Source organism: Culicoides brevitarsis, chromosome 3, assembly GCF_036172545.1.
Source record: "Culicoides brevitarsis isolate CSIRO-B50_1 chromosome 3, AGI_CSIRO_Cbre_v1, whole genome shotgun sequence".
Taxonomy (NCBI): domain Eukaryota; kingdom Metazoa; phylum Arthropoda; class Insecta; order Diptera; family Ceratopogonidae; genus Culicoides; species Culicoides brevitarsis.
Window position 1 is genome coordinate 20,304,337 of NC_087087.1, and position 26,161 is coordinate 20,330,497.

A 26,161-nucleotide genomic window follows, 5' to 3' on the forward strand; every position below is an offset into this window, starting at 1 on the left:
TTTCTAATTCAAAATAAATAGAATAAAATTCGATTTTCTTTAACTTGCACATTGTTCCTATAATACAAAAAAAAAACATGATGTTTCAAAGTCGAAATCGATTTAACTTTTTAAAAAATAAAATTTAAAGACCTACTGATAAAAATTTTACTTACCACTTACTCATACAACAAAAAAATACATTTTTTTTTAGTTTTATGTTTATTTATTAATTTTAATAAAAAATTAAACGGTCTTTTGGCCCAACCAAATATCCACACATTTTTCTTATTCATAAAAATTATGGGCTACAGAATATGTTTTTTTGCATAATAATAAGTATGACAATATTTTATTTATCTGTATATAACTTTTTGAAATAATTTTATTTGGTGTTTTAATAGCTTTCAAATAATTTATTTTGTTTTGTTTGACTTCAAAAAATCTACAATGCATTTTAACTGGTATCAAACTACTTATCATATATAGCTGAGTTATATTATAGAGCATAAATTACTGTTACGATATATAAGGGATAATGTTTTTTCAATTTTATTATTAATAATAGTAAATGCGCAAAAGTATGGTTAGTATAAATCACTAAGTTCTATTCATAACTATTGATCTATTAATTAGGAATTTTATTTAAATCTTTTAAATATACTCGTTTTCACTGTGAGACTCTTCGTATTTTTTTTATTTCATTTACGTTTTTAAACAATATAACTTTTTGTAATATATATATATATATACTTTCCAAAATGTTTGTTGTATAAAGGTAGTAAGTTTCTTTTCTTAAATTTATCCTCTTCGATTTGTTACTTTTTGAATTTCTTGTACGCGTGTATTTGCTTAATTGAGGTATTTAATTTCTTATTTTGTTTTTTTTTGTTTGTGTTTCGTTTGTAGTCAAATTTACCTTTATATGGGTATCTCTCTTAGTAGTAGTCTCTATTATTCAAGTATTTAAAGAAAAATATAATATTTTGTTATGTTTATTATAGTTTGTCTAAATTATAAATTAATTCTTTTCTTAAATATAAGTACTATGCAAGGTTTAAGGATTATGCTGTAAATAGATTATATGACCATTATTTGTTATAGTTGTTATAAATGTACGATATAAAAATTAAAGATTGTAGTGTGAAAAAAATTGTCTAAAAATTTATTTAAATTGATAGGTAATAATTATTTTAAATCTTCTATAATGTTTATATAATTACTAAGAATAAAACTATAATTTATATTAGAAATTGAATATTGGTTTATAAGTGTTTTTATTATGTTTTAATGTTTTTTTTTTATTTTATATTTTGTATGTGTAGCCAGATAAAGCCCTATTTTATATAAGTATATATTTTGTGACATTCCTATTTTTTTTAATTACCTGTAAATTAAATTGATTTGCTCCAACTTTTTATAGACTTTCCTTTATACTATATATTTTCGTTATACTTTTTTTCTCAAACATGTAACATATGAAGATATTTTTAACTGACAATCACTAAAATATGTCAGTAGTCAATTTCCAATTAAACTGCCAAATCTTTGTCATATATTTAATTTATTATTCTTTGAATAAAAATGCTATATAATTAAATTATGCTACGATCTGCGTGGGGACAGGGTGATTTTGTGAAGATATTTAATAAAACATTTTGTTTATAAAAATTGTAATATTTTGTACCACTGTTAATTTAAATATTGGATATTATATAGTATATTTGGATTATACTGTGAAGTAATTAAAGAAATAACTCATAACAAACATCTGATAGATAACTTTCCATTTTCTTCTCTTAGTAACATTCTATATAAAGACCATTTCCTTTTTATTTGGATTTATTAAACATAGTTTCTAACTTATGCATATATTATTGTTTTTTAAGTTTTTTTTGTACACTCACTACATGTGAGGTTATTTTGTAGGTAATAAGACTTCTATAATAAGTAATTATACTTCTTAAAACATTTAGGATGCCAACAGCATACATATATTTGATATTTATTTTTATATATTTTTAATATCCATGAAGCGCTTTATATAAAATACATACATAGATAATAAATTGTAATAAATGATAGCAAATTAACAAAAATGCATAATTAGTTACAAATCATACATATTAAATATTTTTAATTATTCTTTCTCTATTATTATTTGTGATAATCATTAGATAATAATTGTTGTAGTATAATTAATTTAAATAAAGGTACAAAGTATGATTTTTTACTATAATATAATAATATAATTTAGTTTTCAATTTAATACATTTTTATAATAAATGCAAGTATTTAATTAAAAACATAAATAGATTCTACTAATGATTTAGAACAGTATGATTCATAAACAAAATAAATTATTATTTACCCGTATTTAGGTAAATAAATCTCTTTGAAATATTTTTTTTTACAAAAAAATCATCTTTGAAATATATAAATAATATAATATTACTCAATATATAGTGTGTATTCAAGAACACTCATCGCTTCCATTTTTTCTCTAATATTTTTTCCATTTTGAATGTGTTTTGATGAATATTCTTAACGTTTGATGCCATAGGTATTTTAATATTTTTGATGTTTTCCGATGAATCGTACCTACAATTCATCAAATTTTAACTTAAACGCGTTCGATGAAAAAAAAAATACAGAAAATCATGATGGAAGCAATGAGCGTTCTTTAATGCACCCATAATTTAGTTTGTATGTGAAAGTATAAAGTTCAATTAATAATATATTGTATCTTTATTTAAAATATAGCGAAATTAATAAAAGACCTTTACAAATTATCAAATATATTCAAATAAAATAAAGTATTTCTTTATTTTTAGTTATTTAACTTCGAAGCAATAGGAAAAACATGAGTTATGCTACTTCTAATATTAAGTATTATATGAAACATCTAAAACTCTATGCAAAAGCTTATGGTATATATAATTGCATCAAAACACTAAACATATGAGTATATATACATACAAAATTCTCGTTTCTTTCTTAGAGAATCAATTATATTAAGCGTTTTATGAGTGCAACTCATATAATTAAAATCGACAAAGAAAACTAAATAAAAGATTGGGCCAAAAGATTTTAAATTCATTTTTTGCTCGTAAAAAAAACGTACACAACATCAAACTACATCACACAAAATTCACGTTGATTAGAATAATATACATGTATCATTATGAATATAAATTTAAAAAAAAATATTTTTTTCTTTAGTGTTGCATCATATAATTATTGTTTATTTTTTTCAAAGTCATCTTACAACCATATTTTTTCACAGATATTTCTGTTAATTTTAAAATAATATGAAAGTTACTGACAAAAAAGTCAGAATTAACGGTAAGATACCAAAACCGAGTAAAAACTACTCTCACTTGTAAATCTAACTTATGGATTTTGTGACAACACTAATAAATTGTTTCAAAATTTGAAATACAGATTTTATTTAAAATTGATTGTTTCAAATGCAATATGTCTTTTTTTATGTTCACATATACTAAAATGTATATATTTCGAATAGTTTTTGACAAAATGATGATTGCTCAGAATAAAAAAATATAAATTGACAAAATAAATTTAATGATTAATCATCTAAATGTTTATTTTTTCAATTTTTAATAATTTCATTCTTTTGGTAGTATAGTTTTTAAACATACGTAAATGTAGTATATGAATATTTGTTTATCACAATCCGTTGTGAGCTTTTTTTAATTTTGCTGAATAATTCAAAACAGAAATGACATTGATTTTCAATTTTTAAAATTGATTTTCACAGATAGTTCTTTTTATTAAGATTTTGATGTTGTTTTTTTTAATAACATTTTCCAAACATTACCAATTGGGTTTCAATTGTTTTGAAAGACAAGTATTATCGAATGTATAAAAATATTTATTTTTTTCGTATACAATTTAAAAAACAAGCTCTAAATATCTTTTATATATTCGTTCAAAATTTATTATTATAATTTAAATACAACTCATTTAACACACATGAATTTAGAACAATTTTCTTGTAACTTTTACAGTAAATAAATTAAGTCGATATAATTCAAACCGTTCCCATAATTATAATATCTTTGTCGAAAGAGATTATTATTATAATGAAAAAAAAAAATAAAATAACTAAAAGGATGTATTTATTTCATAATAAATTTTTTGAAAAAATTTTAATTCAAACATTCGTCAAAATCTATGATTTTTTTCTGTTTTTACATATTTTAAGTTTTTATTTATCAAAACAATGATAATAACAAGAAGCATGGCGAAGATAATTCTCTGGTATAGTATATTTTAGTGAAGTTAAAATAGCTTGAGTTGGTATTTGATGCAATTATATTTTATATTTTGTGGCTTAGGAACATGAATATTGTTAATGTTTTACCATAGTATTTGCGTACTTAAAGCATTTATTATGTAGGAATAATACATCGTGCTTTTATTGTGTAAGGTTTTTTTCTAATTTTTAAAAAATAATATACTTTACTTATAAATATTATTTATTTTAATTTCGTATAAAACTGTGACGACATTTAAAAAATATTGTTATTATTATGAAAACATCAATTTATTATAATAAAAAGACAATTAATGTGATATATAGAAAAAACCACAAAAAAATATTAATTGAATGTGTATTTGTATGTGTATTAATAAATTTGTGCTATAAAGAGTATATAATGCAGTGAAAGAAAGTATCTACGTTTTTGATGAATTTTTGTTGTTTTTGTATGTGCAAGAGATAAAGATCAGTTTGAATAATTTTGGCAGTGATCTTCTTTTTTTAGTATATATATGTAATTTCCTGAGATACTTCCCTGAACATATTTTTTTTAGTAAATCACTAAAAATTGATCTTTCACTTTTTTTTACAAACAACTGCTATGTTATTGTATATAACTGATACATAGCTACTAAATAATCGCCATCATCATTATATTAAGATTTTTTTGTTTCGCATTGTTAGAAAATTTTCTCATTTTATCCAACTTTTCAATTAATTCATATATTTATAAAAGTATCGAATATAATCATTTTGTATGAATATTAATGCAATAAATTTAGTTGTGTTTTTCTAATTGATATTCAAAGACATTTAGATTCGCTTCAAAAAATAAGCTACTTTGCATAAGTTATGATTGTAAAATATTTATTGTAAAATGTTCCAGTCTTCTGTTCGTTTCAATTTTTTATCATTCCAATATTAGGTATATTAATATTGTATACACTTTTTATTTTCATGCAAAAATGAACCAAATATATAGAAGTAGTTTTTAATGTATTGCTTTAAAGAATTAACGATTTCCTTATTAAGTATTCTTTTTACAAAAACAAAGTGAGTTTTTGTTATATATATATATGTGTTATTTGTTGTAAAATTGGTAAGTAGGTATAAGATTTTCGTGTTTCTAGACATTGTAAAAAAACTATTTTTTTTTTGTATATATTTTTAACTTAAGAATTGTGCGATTTTTTTTTAACCATAATCAAAGGTTTTATTATATTTCATCTCTTGGTCACATATTATTCAATAGAATATTAAGCATTCTCCAATAAAAAGTGGCACTTTTTTGTGTGAATTTTGCTTTATATACTCAAAGCACTTTCATTCCATGTTCAAGTCTTACACATTTAAAACATCTCTTTTTTTACGAAAATTTGCCAAATAGGTTTATTATTTATTTTTTTTTTTTAGAGAAAAAGTGTTTTTCAATATCATTGTTACAAATATTATTGAAATATATTTAGTATTTTCGTTTAGTTTAAACCCTTATTAAATATGTACAACCAAAATCTAAATCTTAAAATTTAGTAAATTTAGGCCATCATTAATGCCAATTGTAGCTCAAATGGTTTTTATAACAAATTTTGAAAATATAGAAAATAATTAGAAGCTCTTAGTACGATGAACGACATTTTTGGGTAGTTTTGTTTCCAATTACATATCTTTCATAAATATACTATTCAAAATTACCATATAATACACATTTCATGCATGTGGCTGAAAATTTTGCTACATTATTTTTTGATAACGTATTCGTATTGTTAAATTTTAGAAAGATGGCAGTAATTTCAATTTATATACTTAAATATATTATGCTTATGATTTCTAACAGCCCACTTTGAATAAGATATATAATTTGTGTTACTCGACTCACTTTGAAAGTTTTCTGATTTTATTAAATAGAATTTTATAATGAGTCACACACTTTTTTTTCATTAATGAATATTTCTTTGGAATTTTAAAGTAATTCTACTATATGCTATCCATAGTATAAGCATATAAGTAAAAAATCTTATATTATATTTAGCATACGTATTAAAAACGTTTATATGTAAACATCAAATTAAATTTCACTAGAGTGATTCTCTTCACTTCTTGACAATGTAGACCCATAACATACATCTTATACGCTACAAGAAAAATACAACATTGGATTGTTTTATGTAAATCATAAATAATCATATGATTTAAAAATGATCATTTATTGTAGTAACCTAAGGGTCCATCCAACCAAATGTATTCCTTTGTATTACATTTTACAATATTCTTTAAGTACTAGTTGTGTTTTCAATTATGATTAAACTATAAACACAATTTACTTGCAATTTTATTTTATTTATTGCAAAACATAATTATATTTATACTTCATATTAATAATTTTGACAGTACTATATTATCGATATTTTCATGGTGGTTTTGAAATAAATTGATATTTTTTTACTAAGTAAAATAAATCATATCAAAATCGGTTTCTTAAAAATTGTTGCGAATATCTTATTATTAAAAATAATAATCAAAAAAAGAATTTATTTATTAAGGTACGCAGAGTAAAAAACTGTGCTAGGTTAACCAAACAAAACTTATTTGACTAATAAATCTTTCAAATTAAATAGTAGTAACTTATTAAAATAAAAGTTATTTCAAATTTTATAAAAAATCAAATTGATATATGTACTATAATAAAATTAATCATTGTTATAATGTTATACTAATAACATTTTGATAAAATTAAGATATTCATTAATTTAATTTTGTACTTGACGTATTTATTTTAAATGGGTTAATATTCAATTAAATAATGAGTATTACATTTTATTTAAATATATTGTTATACTATATTTTTTATATACCTATTCATTTTTTACTCTGATTAGGATTTTTATATTCGTAATATAATATAAATTTTAGGAAATAATTTTTGCACATATTTTGGACGAAAATGTATCATAACATATACAAAAAATATTACAGGAAGTTGCAATGATATTTATTTTGTAAAAATTTCAAGTTAAAAAAAGTTTGTTAAAATTTGACGAAATTAAAAAATATCGCTCAAAAATAGTTATGTTTTGCATGCATAGAGAATTACAACTTCTGAATAACTTATATTTTGTTTATATCGTTCATCAGTTTATTACTTTTAAAACATAGTAGAACACAGTAGCATAAAAACACTCATTTATGAGGTAACTGGAGGTGTATTGCACTCAATATAGTTTGAATCTAAAAATATTATTAAATATGTTCCGTTAGGGCTAAATTATTTGAAAATTTGGACAATTGTATTTAAAATAAAATTTGAAAGTTTCTTCAATTTTTTTTTTGTAGTAAAAATCCTGAGATGATTTGTAACTGTTTTAAATGGAAGAACATTAATTTGTTGTATAATTGTTATGGATAATCAACAATTCTATTTGGACTTGCAAGTCAGAAAAATGTTTTCAACCGACTTTTTATTAAAAAAAGCAAAATAATAATATTTTTACATAAAAGGTACTTGTTGCACATGATATAAATATATATATAATTTTTCGAAACATGAAATATATTTTTGAACTTATATACATAAGTCGTTATTAAAAACAAATAAATTAATCATCTAAATAATTTGTTTTTTTTTTTGAATGTTTTTATTTTATCTCTGTGTTCTTTATACAGCGGGTTAATATGATTCACTTTGTATATTTTACAAAGATTTCTCATAAATGTTCATTTCAGATTATGTACCTTATTTAGATAATACAAGTTACATATGTCAAAGTGATTAAAACGAATGAAACGAATATAATAAAGATAATATTTCCGATTTGTACGTTTTTTTCATCAGATGATCTGAGAATTGGGTCCTTTCTTTCAATTGGTTCTTTCGTTACGTAAGTTTGTAGTTTTTGTCTACATGTATTACATAATTAGAAAGAGAAAAGGGAAAGGAATTTAACTAACAAATTTATAGATTTTATATATATTTTAATTTTTATAATTGTTATAAAATACATATATTTTAATAATTGTATTTTTTTTTTAATATGATATTAAAAAAATTAAACGGGTATGGAAATATTGAGCTATTATATAATAAATCATTCATTTGTATCAAGAAGTTAATCGTCAGAGGTACGGTCTTAATTCTACTATTAAAGAATCTAAATATATCGTCTTAAATTTATTTTAGATTTTTACACATTACTATTAATAATAAATCACACTTTTATAATATTCAATTTCACTCATTCTTAAAGTTAATCAATTTTCATTCATGTTATTGTAAAAGTTAGTTAAACATAGTATTTATGTTTAAATATTTCGATTTAATATTGCAATCATACACATTTTTATTAATTACTTATTCTCTGTATATTTCACCTGAATCTTAATAATTAATTTCAGTTTATGTACAATGTGAATACCGTCTTGTGCGTGCATGGCGTATTATTATTATTGGGGTATTTAATGGTCACGAATTACGTTCAAGTAATTTTTAACAAATTTTGTGCGCTCAAGAAATCTATTTAATTGGTCATAACCACAATAAATATTTTGACTTTATGTTAGTTCTTTTACTTTTTTTATGTTGAGTTAATTTGAAACAATTTTAAAAAATGAGAATGTGCTTTACAACGAGACAATTGAAAAATATATGATTATAAAACCCTATAATCTATATCACTTTTTGCTTTTTAGATAATATTTTTGTTCAACTAATTCTAAGTTCTCTGGATTTGAAATATATAATCTAAAAAATATTTTTCTTAACTTAAGTAAAAAAAAAAGTCTATCATAAAAGTTGTTGTTGTGAATTACGAAACTTTTTCTATTCACATACGAGTCCTTTTTATTTTAGAAATAGTTTATTGAAAGATCCACGTATTTGAGACAAAAAATGTACAATTGAATAAAATATGATAGTTAAATGACAAATATATTTCTCGGGCACAATTTAAAACACCTTACAGGTTGAAAAATACATGTGCTTAATAAAAATTTTCAAATATATGTAGGTATGCAAAATATATTAAGCAATGACATAGTTAAGTATCATTAATAAGTATTTTCAATTCATTTGTTGATAAACTTAACAAAAGAATGATATTTCTTTAGACTTTTCGCTTTATTTTTACTCATATTATTATTCTTGCAGTTTTAAGTCAATCATTTGACATGTGTTTTTACATTTTTTTTTAGTTAAAAGTAAATTACAAAACAAAGCATATATATATGTTTTCCACACAACATCTACTGGTCCTTAATCTTATATATAAGTATGTATAAGAAACATAAACTAAATACAATTATATTTCGCAAATATATATACAAAATATTTAATAACATTTTTCATTTGAAAATGTTTCTAAATAACCTTTTTATGAAATTTTAAATAATTGTGATTCATAAAGCATTGATAAAACAATAAAAATTATGATTTATTCATTTAAAGTATTTGATTTTTTAAATTTTTATAATAAATACATAAAGTTTTAATCAAAAAATTACAACATTGTTTATTGATTCAAAAAAAAAAAAAAAAAAAAAAAAAACACAAAAATTATCTAGTTAAAAATATTTAAATAATTGCTAAGAAAATCATCTAAAAATAATTGAGAATAGCAATTATTTTGCTTACTGGCCGCTGATTGATGATTGCTTGCGTTAATTTTATTATTATCTGTATGGTTGATATGGTTTTGCTGATGCTGTATCGCTTTTGAAACCACAGGATAATATTTCGGAGTATTCGTTGACAATAAGTTTTGTTGCATAACTGTGGTATATTCTTTAGCAAAAGTAGTAGTGGTAGAAGGAGCAGCCCAGATTGAACTCATTGATTCTTCTTTTGAAATATTATTCATTACTGATGCGGCAGTGCTATTGTTCCACATATTTCTTCCGATATCATGCGGCCGTAACAGTTGAAACTCATTTACAGACACTGCTTGTTTTTTTTCTACGTCAGCTTTTAATTGTTTGTTAGATTCTGAAGTATCCCAAATAGCATTCAATTTACTACTGTAATTATTTAATGTTTCATTATTGCTATTAGTTGTATTTCTTTGTGTAGTTTGTGGTATCATCCATATAGAACCAAGCCATTCAGCGTCTAGATTTTTGTTAGCAGTATTCATAGAAATGTTAGTATTAATTGATTGTTTATTCAAAGTATTTTCCCACACATTGTTAGATGTTACTGGTGATGATTGCATAGACCAAATAGAATCTTTGGTACTATTTATGCCAAAATTATTATCATTAGAGATAGCACTATTGTTAAATGAATTGGCTAGATCCCAAATTGTCTTTTGATCCCAGGCATTTCCAGAGCTATGTGATGGGTTATTGGCTCGCAAAACTACGCTTGCATTATTACTATAAGCATCTCCATTTACGCTAGAATCTCCAGATGATAAGAATCCTGAGTCTCCGCTTTTACTTTCACATGTATCAATTCCATTGATTAATTTCATTGAGTGCAACTCTTGCATTAATGAATTTACAATTGGATCAGAATTTGATGGACGCCTATTTTTTACCGATGTAGGCGTCGATGCAGATGCCGGAGCAAACATTTTAGATTTAGGAGATTCTAACGTGGCCTCATGTTATGGCCACTGCTGATATAACTGACACGGTTGTTTTGTATAGCAGTAGTTAAGTGGTTTGACAAAGTGCATGTCTTGAGAAGTGCAATATGGACATGATACAGAATGACTATAGTCACTAAAGAAGTTAAGACGTTGATTTGGGTGTAATAGCAGTTTGAAACAATTGTTGCACTGCAAATGATAAAAAATGTTTCATAAAATTAGACTACATAGAAAATGACTTGTTTTGCATTTTTTATTTTATACAAATTTCAATTATTGAGACGTTACCTTGAGTCGTTCGGTGCAACAGGGCATGGCTGCAAAAATATCATAGGAGTACATTGTTCCCATAACAAGCGATGATCCATCCCATTTCTGGGTGCAAAACCTGTAATAAATTCAACAGTTGTACTAATGCTAAAAAAATATTTTTTAAATGAAAAAAATTTTTACCTGCATCGAATAACTCTGGATGGTGAAACTCCTTCCAAACAAGCCATACAAACAGATGTCAAATATTGAACTCGATTTTCATATTTTACCTGTAATCAAAACAATTAAAGTTAGTTTTTAGAAACTTTTCTTCTCCTAATTGTTAGTGTTCAATCCAAAATTTATATGTATGTTTATTACAAATTTAAAGTGTGCATTAAAACTAAATTTTAGGTTTGTGTGTTTTCATTATACCTATTTTAGGTATCTAAAGTAAAAGAAAAAAGCTAGAACAGACTATTAATAATCATAAAAATGGGTCATAATGTCTTCATTAGCAATGATAGACAAATATAACGAAATTGTGACAAAGTTTTATTTTCTACATTTATTAATTTGAATGTTGTAGAACAAGTGTTTGGCGTGTAAAACGCTAAAGGTTTTCTAGTGCTTTGTTACGGAGAAAGACACAGACATTTAATTTGATTGATGCTTACAATATAATATTATAGTATAAAACATGAACAATGGAATAAAAGCGAAAATAATTTATTAGACTCTTTAGGTGTATATTTTGCTTTATATCATGCTTTTTATTTATGACTCAGTTGTACTTTTGAATAGATATTTTTTTTTGCACTCTCAATAATGATGGCTTTATTTAAAAACAACTTACCTCAATACATCCAGTAGTGTGACGTCGAGGGCTGAGGAAAAATGTGCCATCAACTAATGGGTATCTATCAAAAACAAGCATAGGTTCTTCACATAAAACGCATGCTACACGACTTTTATGCTGTGCTGCTAATGACGATAAAATAAACAAACGTGTCTCATCATTTCCATGATTTCCTTCATCTTCGATCTGCAAGAAAAATTATAAAAAATTGAAAAATGAAAAATACAAAATTTATAAAAAATACAATAAAATTAGACCAAAGTTAGGGTGGAGTAGTCTATAATGGCTTGCATCGCGGTCTACAGAGTCATATTGTGAAATCGTAAGCTATCTAAGGAAACGCCGGGGAATGGGTATTAGCTTGTTACCCGTCATCCCAAGCAGGCGCGCTCGAAATTCACTCAGTTTTCTTAGAAGGCCCCAAAGGGTTTCTAAAAGAAATTAGTAAATTTTAAGCACGGTTGGAGTCAGATAAGTTTTTCATAATTTCGAATCTCGAGCCGACGAATTTATGCTCTTGAATCAGATACGTTAACTACTTAGCTTAGTACAACTGACTAAATTGAATGCTTATTCATTTATTTATCAATATGAACAGACTCAAAACCAAAAATTTATTGATTCGGGACATGGGTCAACATCCTTATTTCATTATCACTTATTCATTGTCCTTTTATTGATTAGCTTTTTTTGATTTAGCTAAGTTACTTTTTATCAAAAAAAAAAAAAAAAATAGAAATTCCAGGAAAACAGCCCAAAAGTACTCTTAACGAAAAGTAGGTATATTTATTATTTTATAATGAATTCACAGCAAGTGTATCATATTTTTTTATTATAAAAATATTGGAGAGAGGATTTAATGAAGTATTATGACTGTTACAAACAATCGTGGTTCCAACTATTTTCAAATTTGACATCTTTCTCCTTTTCGAATATTGAGTTTACCTCATAATACCATTTCGTTCATAATATTTTCACCACAACTTTATGTAGGTAGTATTAAAACAAATATGTACAATAAAAGTTCAATTCCAGCCCAGACGATCATTATTGATTAGCTGAAATTTGAACATTATAATACTCGAAGCACATATTCAAGTTCACAAAGGCATATATTGATTTTGTTTCCATTTAAACCATGTACATGACTATACGTATGATAAGTAATTTCAATATTATTATTAATATTTTGATACAACCTGAGTGCACATGTGAAAATGTTCTCTCTAAATGAAACCGGTAAAATATAACAACTCCACCAGACATGTACATATTAATATTGTATATATGAGGAAATTAATGAAAAATGCTCGGCAGCACATACATATTACAGTCTGCGGCAACAATATTGGCAATGGCATGACATGTTATAATGCGTGTACATTTTGCTATTTTATTGAAAGGAGCGAACGAGACATAAGCATGTGTGTATAATAATATAAATGATGATCACAATGGATTGTTGTTGTTGTAACGCCAAGAGGATAAATTTTTTCAAGTATATTTAAATGAAATGGTTTGAGCGTTATACAAAAAAAAATGCAGATACATTGAGTTTAACTGTGAAAATGTGTCTGTGTTAATATTTATATTGTTAAGAAATAAAGGTCAAAGAGGTAATGAAAATGAGACATAAACGAGAAGTTTACCATTTTTAACCTACCTAAACTATTAAAGTAAATTTACTGAATGAAATGATTATGTTTAAACACATCCTCAAGAATCTTATAAAACAAATAATAATAATAATAACTGACGCCCTATTTATAATTTATTTTCTTTCGTGACAAACTCTGATGTATTCTTAGCTGCTAAAAATATATTTTAAAGTAATTTTTTAACAATTTTCTTGTAGACTAGTGCTTTCTTAAACGTTCATAAATATTATATTAATTTATCGTTTCTACTTCGTTCGTGTATAGTATAAGTAAAACTTTTTCTGATGATGACACTGACGTCTGGTCATAAATTTTTATATCAATCGACATTTGTTACATTGGCTAAGATTTGTACGACGCAACACACCGTAAGAAAGACGCGGTGATGACAGAGAACTTTATTTTATTACTGAAAAGTGTGTGTCAATGTCATTGTCATCGTCCTTTGCCATTCTGTAGCGTTACAACCAGTAGGCATTTGTAAATTAAATCATATCTTTTATGAAAATGAAATGAAAGAAACAAAAAAAAAATCACGAAAAATATGTGCGGGTAATTCATCATTAAATTGTGTGGTTAACCGGGGAATTTGACGACTTAATTTATGCAACAAGTTTCATAAAATTCAGACGATGCCAGACATGAATAGTGATTGTCGCTCTCTGAGAATCGGAATTAAATGAAAATATAAGTGACATCATTATAACTTTGTCTTATCTTGGTGTTTTGTCTCTTATTTTTCAGAGGTTAACAAACACTTTTCTCATATTTTCTCTGACAATTTATTTTCCTTCATACAGAAAATTTCATTTAATTTAAAAAAAAGCCTTTTAAAATGAAAATTACAAAAAAGTAAAGTATCATACATTTTTTAATTGTTATTTAAGGATCCCAACAATTAACTGTCTGTCCGATATAAATAAATGATTAACATCTAATTAAGAGTTTGCACTTGCAAATGTTTTAACTATTCATGCCTTCATTTGACGTTAAATTGTTTAACAACCCCCAAAAACAAGATTTTTGAGAATGCTTTTGTTTACCAAAAGTTTATGACTTGTAGTAAATTTTTTTCAATTAAAAACACTGTCTAGGTACATAAATTAAAAAAAAAAATAAAATATTTTCTTCATTTTGAAGGAAAAAGAAATAATAAGAGTTGTGTCTTAAAAGTGTCTGGAAAAATTTAATAATTTTCACATGCTTACAATTGAAATAAAATGAGTAGTACTTAATCCATTTATGGTACACTTTTTGTAATATTGACCTGAGAATCTCTTTATTATATTTTATTTTTAATGTTCATTCGGTTGAAATAATTTTTACACATGTTTGGTAGACTAAGAGCTACAAAACCTTATCAGCTCATAAAGTGCAATGACACATTATATTATAATGTTCTTATCGTTGCGGCAAAGATTTACATATAAATGTACGAAATGCTAACATCACGTCTCAAGGATATAACTCAAGAAAGTATGTGAAAATGTTAGTTTATGCCATACACTTACATTGCCGTAAAACCTCAAAATTCGTTTGCTATCTTGGTTAAACACAAAAGCGCATTAGTATTATGACTTCGCTTTGGTGTGAACTTTTCCTTGTTTAAAAGGTTTTCTCTTTTCTGGTGCGCGTCCTTCCTTAGAAACGTAAAAACTTTTACAATTCTCAAATAAGGTGGTTAAAACAGATGATATGCGGGAAAATTGCTTGGTACGCGCCGCCGTGTCATTCAACAATAAATGAGTAAAGAGTCACAACTTTACAAGTCACAAGCACAAATCCCAAGATATTGTTGACATAAAATAAAAGTTAGTGGCTTGCCTTCGACAAATGTGACATTAATTTAACTTTAATGCCAGTATTAGACACAGATGCACGCTTAAGGATAATATTATCACTCAGCAATATTAAATGATGTCTTTTCATGTCTACATTGCGCCTTTCGCAACCAAATATAAAATATCCCTTATCAACACATAATTTCGACATATAAGCGGCTTAAAACCAGCTTACTTAGACCATAGAGGATATTATGTATTACTGGTTGAACGTGATTAGATGTGTTCATGTGGACAAATTTGATACCAAACTACTTGTTTCTCAATCGTTTATTTGTACGAAGAACCATTTCTTAAGCAGTTATCATCACGTTAATGTCAATAAATATCTATTAACCCGTTGTTATAATACGTATGTTGAAATGTACAACTTCATAAAAGAAAGTGGCCGTATTAACTGAGGATCTTTTACAAATCTTTTCCACTTTTGACTTTTATAGATATTGTTATTAGATGAAATTATTATGAAGTTTTTTGTGTCTAAAATAGAAAAAAAAAAGAAATTTCTGAATCACAATGTAAAAATTTAACTTGTTTTTAAAGGTCAAACACCCCTGTTCACAAATCCACTTAATTTTCAATTATGGACCGTTGTGAGATGTCTAAATGAAACTTATAAAAGCATCACACACTAAACTTTTTTGGTTGCTCTTTAAACCTTTCACACCCTCGTCAAAGAATACATTTTATGCAAAAGTCAGACACAAAACATACTTTTTATGTTATTTTTTTTTGTTGTTGTTAGCTCATGAAACATTTCAACTGAGAAGAAGAGCAAAAAAACTCTTACCTTAATATACTCTTGAGGAAAATTTTTCCACATTATTTACTTATTTGTGATGTTTACTCGTTTACTCTTTTTTCATTCGTTTTAGGTACGTACTTTTCTATTATTTACACTCCACTCATATTGTATTCAAAAACAATATTCACGTGAACGCTTTATACAGGGATTCGCAAGCTAAAAGAGAAAGAGCACGAATGTCTCACCGCAAAAACTAAACACACAGAGTGTAAATTCCACTCAGCATTAGATTTCGCGCCTTAAAGCGGTACATGCTTTCTGGCGGTTTTTTTGTGGCACAAGACAAAGGATGACATTTTGTTTCAAATACTGTGTTTGCAAAGAAATGCTTGTTTTGTTGCTGCCTTAAACGTTACTGACTACTATTTGTTTTTCTTTTTTCCGTTTGTCTTTGGTCGATGATTTTGAGCTTTAATATGCACGAGGTAAATGTAACTCCTGTTAGGCGGTTAGCACATGAAGGTGTGTGTGTGTGTTTGCAATCATAAAAATTTTATTTACGACTCTTGCGGTTGGAATATTAATATTATTCTGAATGTTTAAAGGAAAACACAGACACACAAGGTGTCTGGATTTTTAACTCTTGATTGCTGATGAAAGTAAGTTAACTTTATTGAACAGAAGGTACAAAACAAATGCACGTACCTACCTTTCGTTAGAAATAAAGGAATATTTTTTCTGTCTAAAAAAGGAAACCTTATCAATTATTTATCCTCAGACAAATACTATACATTATCCAGACATTTCAAATCACATAAATTATGTAGGGTGAATGAAAACAAAAAAGAATTGCAACAATTTCAAGTTCAAAAAATGTCATTGAGGCATCACAATGCGATTTCACACGAAATTCCATACTAGTAATAAAAAATAGAAATGTAACAAATAATTTATCTACATTCTTTTATATTCGATAAGGCAATTCGTGAATATTATTCATTTTGCATGCTTGATATCTTTATTTGACTAATTTTTTTTTTGTTTTCAACAGTTTTTAATTTATTTATATTACCGTAGGGCGGTGATTGATCCTCATTAATCATTTTCTAATTACTAGTGTTAACGAACAACTTGTTGGTATTTTTGTTGTGAAAAAATCAGCAATGATTTCCAATCTATTTACTCTTTCCTAAAGTCACAAACTTCAGAATAAACTTTTTATCACGTACAAATACAAATAACTCAATTGATTTTGTGAAAAAGTTATGTAAATCCAATAAACTTTTATTCAGATATATTCTTTTTTTATTTACATATAAATAAAATCAAATAGATAATTAAATTAAATGTAATTTGAAAGGGCATCAGAAAATTTTATATTGATATCGTTTTCATCAATTCAAATTATATTTTTCAAATATTTTCTATGAATGATTTGATTGACAAAACTGTAAGTGATCAACAAAATGTATATTGTATACATACCGCCAAGTATTTTATTGGGTTTAGGTGTATTTAAAATCGTAAACTGCAAATTACAGAAACCTTAGAGTAAACATAAAAATGTCAAATGATGCCTCCGTCGTCTCAGGTATGCTAAATTTATTTATATATATTCATTTTTTACGCCCAATCAGCAATAAATCGTTTTCTAGACCTAAACAAAGGACGCCTGAAAAGGGAAATTTCACGTATTTCAAGGGTTGTAATTTTTATAGTCGATTGATTTATTTGTGTTTTATGATGATGCGCTAAACTCCGCTTCAATATTTTTATTCTAGCCAGAATATAGTATGTACCAACAAATATACGTGTATATTTTTCCTTGAAAAAATGTTTTGTGGAAACGGTCTTTATTTGCTTTTTATCAAGAGTTGTTTGTTATAAGATGTATCATTGCAATCAATCAATAAAGGACAAATAAAAGTTATGGCATAAAAGTGTCTACAGTTCGGAAATCTTGAATAATAAAGGTTGAATGAACTTTTAACAGAAAATTGATGAGATAAAATTCAATTGCTTTAAAAAATAAAAACCTTCTTTCAAAAATTTTTAATTCGTTAAAATAAACTTTTTCCTTATTGAAAAGAAACACATTTTTGAAATATACTGTATAAAAGCACATGTTTTGAAAGTCATAAAAACTTTAATTTTGATGTTCCTTTAGAAAAACATTTTCAACATATTTTCATGCAACAACAACTTTTTCAACATTTTATAATATTGAAGACGAAAACTATCTATACACACACATCGCAGTGAAAATTCTAGTGAAAGTTTTTCCTTACGTTTCTTTCTTTGCAATTTTTTTATATGGTACACAACTTCCAAGCACAATGCAAGAAAACTTCCAGACACATAAATATACTAACGTTTTTGCAGTTATAGTAACAATTTAATGTTTTATATTTTATATACCTATTACCTATACATGTATTTGTGAGGCAAAACATTAAATGAACTTGATACTTTTCCTTATGGTATTTGTTTGTTGCATAGCAAGGCTTATATACTCTAAGGTAGTGTTTTACGGTCTGACTCTACGAGGATGTTAAAATATTATGTGCGGTTTTAAAAAATATGTTTGAAGCATTTATTCAGCAAATAAATAAACGATGCTAATTGTATTACAAAACTTTAATGACTTCCAAAAATGTGAATAAAACTTTCTTACTTTTTTTTATATTTGTATGTAAGTATATAATAAAAATAAATATTTTTTTGTAAATTTTAGGTGCAAAGACAAAGCTAAAATACAGTTTCAATATAAATAAAATACGAAACCATGAAAGTGTATCTTTTTTAAAAACGTTTTTTTCAATATTATTTTTCTCTGATGATAGCGTGTCTTAAAGAGTCTTGAAATAAAATATTTATACAACACTTCACAAGCTAATAAAGTAACTTGTCGTCACAAAATTCAAGCAGACAAAGGTTATGGCGTTTCAACTCTTATAGATACTCTTTGTTTGCGCTTATCCTTTTATTTTTTGTTTTTGTTCCTTCTTAAAACACTCATTAAGGGAAATATACCCAGCTGAATAGTAATATCGAAAGGGGAGTGCTTCTTCTTATTAAAGTAATATCGAAGACTATGTGATCATCGTCAATGTCTGAATCCTCTCTTCAATGACATATCAAAAATATTTATTAATAAAACTAATATGAGTATGAGACTATTTTGTGCTGAATTCCTTTTTCATATTGTTGATGACATTGTAGGAGAAGAGCACTTATCTTTTGCGCATGAAATAAGTGAACAATTTGGATACATTATAACCATCATAAAATATCTGCACTTGTTCACGACCACATTCACAGTCCATCTTTTATTAAATATATTTTAGATATAGAAAAGATAGTAAGGAATTTGGATTTGACTTGTTTATGATCAAAACTACATAGCAAAAATCCTCAACATGCGGAGTCGCTTAAATTTTTATCTTTACTTATGTAAATAAATACTACCCTCAAACATTTAATTTTTGTCAAAATCAGATTTTGTACGTACCAAATTTTAGTATGTCTTCGTGATTACACGATTTACAGTCATAGTTAATTTATGGATAGTCTGTATGATCTTTGAATAACTCCAAATATATCTTCTAAATAAGTTGGTTAAAAAGAATCTTTTCGTAACAATGTTCTAATAGATGAAAGTAAAAATATTTAAAAAAATACGGGGTATTTGCTATCTTTTCAGTGAAACAATGGTGATCCAGTCCAATGTTATGGTGGTGGGAAATACATAAATTCTATTTCTATATTGTACTTACAAGACGTTTAGATTAAATTTCCAATAAAGACTGACCTGCAAAAGAAGAAAATAAAATTTATTAGCAATTTGTTTTTTTTTTCTTTCGTTTTATTTTCTACTCGTTTGACATTTTTATCGAGACTGTTGAGTACTAGCAAAAAATTATGTTCTGTCTGTCTCAATTCAATGTGCATAACATTGAACATAATGATTAATACTACATGGTTGTTGCTTTGACTGTCGTCAGAAATCAGACTGAAAATCTAACATTGCGTGAATACTTAAACTAATACAACTCAAAACTTGAATTAAAAATCGATGGATTCTAGAATAAAGAGAGTGAGTGAAAGTAATCAATTTTCCCATTATATGTTTACACAAGTTCTTATTACAGATTAATACAGATTCTATTTTATTTGTTCAACACAGTGTGTTGTATATTTGTTATGAACAGCAGAAAATATTGACCACATGTGAGCACATTGTATTTTGCTGAAGGGAAAGAAAACAACGGAGGACGAAAAACAATAAACTCTGCTTAATAGTCAATTTATTTTCGTTATATTTTCTAGCATGGCAGTTGACTGTCTAAGAATGTGTGGAGGTATTTATTATTATCATTTGACACACACTTATGCTGTACAAAAGCACCCTGAAACTTGTGATATATTTGGTCAAATTGCATCAAATATTTAGTTTCTATAGTACATACATACTCAATTCAATTAAATAGGAATTTTTTGTATTCATAAAATTCGAGAGCAATATTATATTTTTCCGTCGAATATTTAGATAGGGACACTCTTGGACTATGGATAGAAATATTGAACTGTGGATACTGAGATTCATTAAAAGTAAAAAAAATGAGACAAATTTCAAGCATTATTTCTATGAAAATCTGTTCTCAATTTTTAATTTGATTCTTACATTGTCAAGATTAAATATAAAACAAAACGATAATGGATTCACATAAAATCTAATCTTTATGTGCAGACACTAAAAGATTATACAAATTCTAAAACCACTTCATTTTAATAAGAGAGTCGTTTGACATTAAAATTCAGCTCAATATGCAACAAAACGTATCTACATTACAATTCTCATAATATGATTTTTTCATTTGAAATTTTCGGTAGCAACGTATGATAAGGATCTTTATGATTTGCAAAATAGCGAACATTATTTCTGTGTGTGTCATGTTAAGGCTTTGTCTGTTTGAGACATTTACTTATTTTATTTTTTTCCCTTGAATGATAATGATGTGGATGATGATAGAAAAATTGTGAATATCATTTAAAGAGAAATTGATTCAACTTTCATTGAGGAAAATAAAATTATTTAAAATTAGCATTTTTATTGTATTATGGTTGGATGCCTTTATTGTTCATTTTTCTTTCTTTGCTTTTCTCTAATGATCTGCTTTTTCATGATTATCTTGGTGAAGCGAACGATAACAAAAAATAGTATCGAAACATAATATGACCACCATAATAGGATACGCCTTTAGCATTACTATTATTAGTTATTTTGCAAAATATTATGTATTTTAATCTAAATACAACAGATTGTACGGTTTTAGAATAAATTTACATCAGATTTAATTTTTTGCAGTTTTTCATGACATTTTATTTCTATTCTTTGCATGTCTATGCAATTATTGTCTGGAATGCAAATTATTTTATAGGTGTTTGCTTTTGTATTCCATGACCTTTCATGCTGACACAAACCACTTGATGTCATTAAAGAAAAAAATTCTTTATGAAAAATATGGAACACAATAGTTTCATTTGCGATTGGAAGGAATAACAAGAATAAATTGATGTTATAGAAAAATGTAACACAGACAAATTTCCCAGAACTGAAAAACCAATCTAGTGCACGCGATATAATGTTATTAGTGTACACTGATTGTATGACCACCAACTTTTAACGAACTGTGCATGACTATTTTCAATTGTTGTAAATATCATAAGAAGAAAATTTTCTTACTATCGTTATTTTATTTGTGATATTTATGATTATTTGAGAAATTCCAAAATTATTATTTATCTTTGACATGCGTTATTGTGATAATAAAATAAAAAAAACTTTTGTGTTTACTAAAGTACTTAAAATTTGCCAAACTTCATACAAACATCATGGTTTTGTACCAATACAAAAAAAGAGGCAATTTAAATTTTAATTCTAACATGGAGAAACCCAAGCATTTCAACAACATTCTAATTTTAAAATTTATTGCATCTATACTCGTACTATATGAAAATAATTTATCACTTTATTTTCTTCGAAAAATGTAATTAGGTTCCATTCTGATGTTGACTGTTGCATTCCAATCATTTCAAATTAAATCTCCCCAAAAATAATTATCTGTTTTGTGAATGCTTTCTGAGCAATGTTAATCTTGTTTTGACACTTTCAAAAAAGATTTACGACCGCATATTTGCAGGAAAATGTTTCCCAAAAATTCTTAAAAATCTCATTGAACAAAATTTTAATTAGCCAAATTACTTTTGTAAGTTTGATTTAACTCGGTGGCACTGGTAAATGAATACTAATGTCGTAATCTTATACTTCTTATGGACGATAATTGTAACAGAAAAAATAGCGATTAAAGACTTTTTTTTTAAAATATGCAAACGTAATTAAAAAAATTAATTATATTTCAAATTGTCTATAAAAACTGGGAAAATATCTCAATACAAAAATTTCTTTAATGAAAAAGGCAATACATAACTTTATTATGAAGAATGAGATTATTATTTCGTATAAGTTAAATAAAGCACACTAAGTTATGTATATGTCGTTTTCTAAGACAACATCGTCCTGAAGCATATTGTTTAGACATGTTAATGGTAATAATATTCTGCTAAAACAAAACAAAAATCTTATTATAATGATAATAAAAATGTACATTGACCTTTAAGAATTGATTATATCTCAGTCCGTTTCATCACGAATGCATTAAAAATAAATTCAATAAGTAAAAAAGGTTCAGCTTGATTGTCACTTTATTTCCCAAAAATGTACGAAACAAAAAAAAAACAAACAAAAAAGTTGCTAAACAAAGTTTTCATAAAATTCCTGTCTTTTAGATGATGTCATTATCCTTGCGTAGGGAAATAATAATAAAAAAACATAATGATACTCTTCTATATAAGAAAATCCTCCATAATTTAAATGTGCATTGAACTTTTAAAATGTTTGCTTTTTCTATTTAAAAAAGCGTAAAAACTTTTCTTCAGACACATTCATCTAATTTATTTAATTTTTGTAAACAGAAATTGAAAAGACAGGTAGATGACATGATGTAAGTAGGATTTTATATATATTTATAAGGTTTTACATTTAAAAGAATGAATTGCTTTAATTTGGTAAAGATATGTGAATATCGTTTAAATCTTGATGTAACAAACTTTAATTTGTCACTCCAAACATCAACAAAGATTTCTGTTCATATTTGATTTTTGCAATGAAAATAACATCAGGTGTATCCTTCTCATCCTTCCCATATGTACGTTAGATGATTACAGAGGATTGCTCGACAGTATATTATACTGAATAAACTTCTGTTCTTTCTGAAATATAATAAGGACGATGATACTAAACTAATTTAGTCCAAAACATACACCAGCAGACGCAACGATAAAAAAGACAAAGAAAACCTCCTTATATGTATAAACATGTTGTGTATGTATTTACCGAGAATGTTAATAATATTATTAACAAGATCATGTATTATGTGAGTTTCTTCTTTTGCTTATCTAATTTAAGCTGATTGAATGAACAAGCAAACAAATATATTATCGCAACACGTACCTCTGTATTGATTAATAAAAAATGTTAGACTCATAACTTTTAGTTTTAAAATTGATGACAATGCAATATCGACACTTTGAAACATGAGAAGCATGTAAATTTTTTTTTGTTTTTCTTTTCTGATACTATTATGAAAATAAACAAATAACAAACACGTCTTTTTAATATAATAAAATTTTTGTAACATCGTATTCCCTCTGTGCGATTCCATTGCACATTTAATGAAGTCTCAGGTGCAAGATAAATTCATAAAATCGAATATACAAGTCCTGCGCTACTTTGATGATCAATATATATATAGAATCAATATATTGACAGAGAGACAATCAAAATATATATACACATCAGATAGTGTTATACATAATGAAATTTGAAATGATATAGGGATAGAAAAAAAGCAATGTAACTAGATCCTAGGATACACGTTTTTTGTTGTAAATGTATGTATTGTATTGTATGTCTTGTCTTTTTGGTGTTCATTAAATTATATGTTTTTATGATTTAACGTTTTTTAGTTTTCAAATGAAAGGAAAAAAATGGAGGCAAGTTAATTTTTCTTATTAAAAATAAGTTTTTTAAAAAAACCAGTCCAATTTTTAGAGAATCAGTCAATACATAATGATTTATATTTGAAATATAGATCTTGATTTTTTACAACCGATAAACATAATCAAAAATATTTGAATAAATGACAAAGATAATTTTTGAAGAAGAAACTTTTAATTTTCGAACCATATGAAAAACCATATAACACAAAAAATGAAATACAAAGAAATATAGTGAGTAAATATATACATTTTAAGTAAAGTCTACTGTTTTTTCAATAATGTAAACCTTTATATTGTTTTATATGCTAAATATAAGATAAACTCTGTTAAAAATGTATATGCATTTTGTTTTATTTCATTCATTAAGCATATTTGAATAAATCATTTGTATCAAAACTTTACGTCTACTAGATATTGCTAAAAGATTATTTCAACTGTAGGTATGGTAGATAAAAGTCTTTGCAGATGATCCATACGTTTCGCTTTGTTATTTCTAGAATTTTGAAATCAAATAAAACTAAAACTTTCTTCATTTCTTTTTTTCATCTGAGTTTATAGCATAAAGTTTAAAGAAAAACAATGGAATTCTGGTTAAAACCAATAAAGTAGCTAAATTAAAATTTTCAGGCAACAAAAGAGCAAAATATAACTTGTAAATCTCATTTATTTAGTGAAGATAAAAAATATTTGTTGACTCATTGAGAATTCAATATTTTGTTTTGTTTTTTTTATTAGTTCGAAGTATTACAGGTTTGGTACAATACTTACTAAATTTTTAGATTACATGTATTTACTACACATATTTGATTTTATAAGGCCTTTTTGTCAAAGAACTTTGTCATAATAAACCTTTTGATGCCACAATAAGCCAAGATACCTGATGTAGGGCAAAACAAAAATTCTATAGGTACCGTGCATTTGAAATAAAAATTTCATTATCGAATAAAATTTCTTCTCCTTTTTAGTTTAGAAATGGAAAAATGTCTTCAATCTTAAATTTTTAGATGTAGTACTTTCTTTTTTCAGTTTTTTGTATTAAAAGAAAAATTAAACTTGAATGTTTACTATTTCCATATGTCCATCCTACTACATCATCTACGACTATTCAGCCGAAAAGACGACGACGGAACAATAAAATGTTATTTGTGATAGGTAAAGCATTTTCATTTTATTACTAACAAATACTTTGGTATGTACACAAAGAAATGTCCTCGAGACTGTAATAAAAATTTGTTGGGAAACATAAGAAAAGATTTTTTGCTGATGGAAGGTAATATTATTAAACTGGTAAGAAAAAGTATAAACATAAATCGAAATAAACTACGAGCCATTATTATTATACTGGACTTTATATTATTTTTCTTACCAAGACAAGTTTTTTTTTAAATAGGTTTGATATGGTTTCATGCAATAACAATTCAAGAAATATGATATATTTTCTATAAGTTCAATTTATTTTTTTGATAAATTGTAATAGTAAAAAACTTATAAATAAGCTAAACCACAAGAATATATTAAGAAAGTTTTTTTTAAATATGTAGATAAAATATAATTTTCAATATCAACAGGATTCGAATGTCTTGCTAATTAAATACAATAGCAGAAAAAAATAAACTGCAGTGGTCATTTTCTTTTAAAATTATTTTGTTTTGTGTACTTTGTCATGATGCAGCTTTTGTATAATCCAACACTTGAACAAAGCCCTCTCTTTATTTTAAATTGTTACACATTGTCTAACATACCATGGCATCTTTGTACATTTTTACGCTTTTATATCCTCAACACATTTTTAAAAAACGCAAGGAGAAGATACAATCTTGTAAAGTGTTGCTGAATTTTT

General features: G+C 25.7%; 2 protein-coding genes across 2 annotated transcripts in view; both read right to left on the reverse strand.

Moving 5' to 3' along the window:
• Positions 1-9,827: 9,827 nt before the first annotated feature.
• LOC134835300 (GATA zinc finger domain-containing protein 8-like) lies at positions 9,828-10,827 on the reverse strand. Its single transcript, XM_063850170.1, has 2 exons — positions 9,888-10,827; positions 9,828-9,838 (listed from the first exon to the last, which is right to left on the reverse strand). Exons 1-2 carry the CDS (start codon positions 10,825-10,827, stop codon positions 9,828-9,830), a joined length of 951 nt encoding a protein of 316 aa, XP_063706240.1.
• LOC134833247 (headcase protein) overlaps positions 10,415-26,161 on the reverse strand; it is a 47,932-nt gene continuing 32,185 nt past the window's right edge. The window contains exons 3-6 of the mRNA XM_063847506.1: positions 11,954-12,142; positions 11,299-11,387; positions 11,134-11,233; positions 10,415-11,034 (exon numbers count right to left, since the gene is read on the reverse strand). Of these exons, the coding sequence (XP_063703576.1) occupies positions 10,861-11,034; positions 11,134-11,233; positions 11,299-11,387; positions 11,954-12,142 (552 nt within the window). The 3' untranslated portion in view covers positions 10,415-10,860. The remainder of the gene's footprint in view (positions 11,035-11,133; positions 11,234-11,298; positions 11,388-11,953; positions 12,143-26,161) is intronic.

What these genes read in the sequence shown, in the direction of transcription:
- LOC134835300 (XM_063850170.1), bottom strand. Translation starts at nt 10,827, where the DNA reads ATGTTTGCTCCGGCATCTGCATCGACGCCTACATCGGTAAAAAATAGG.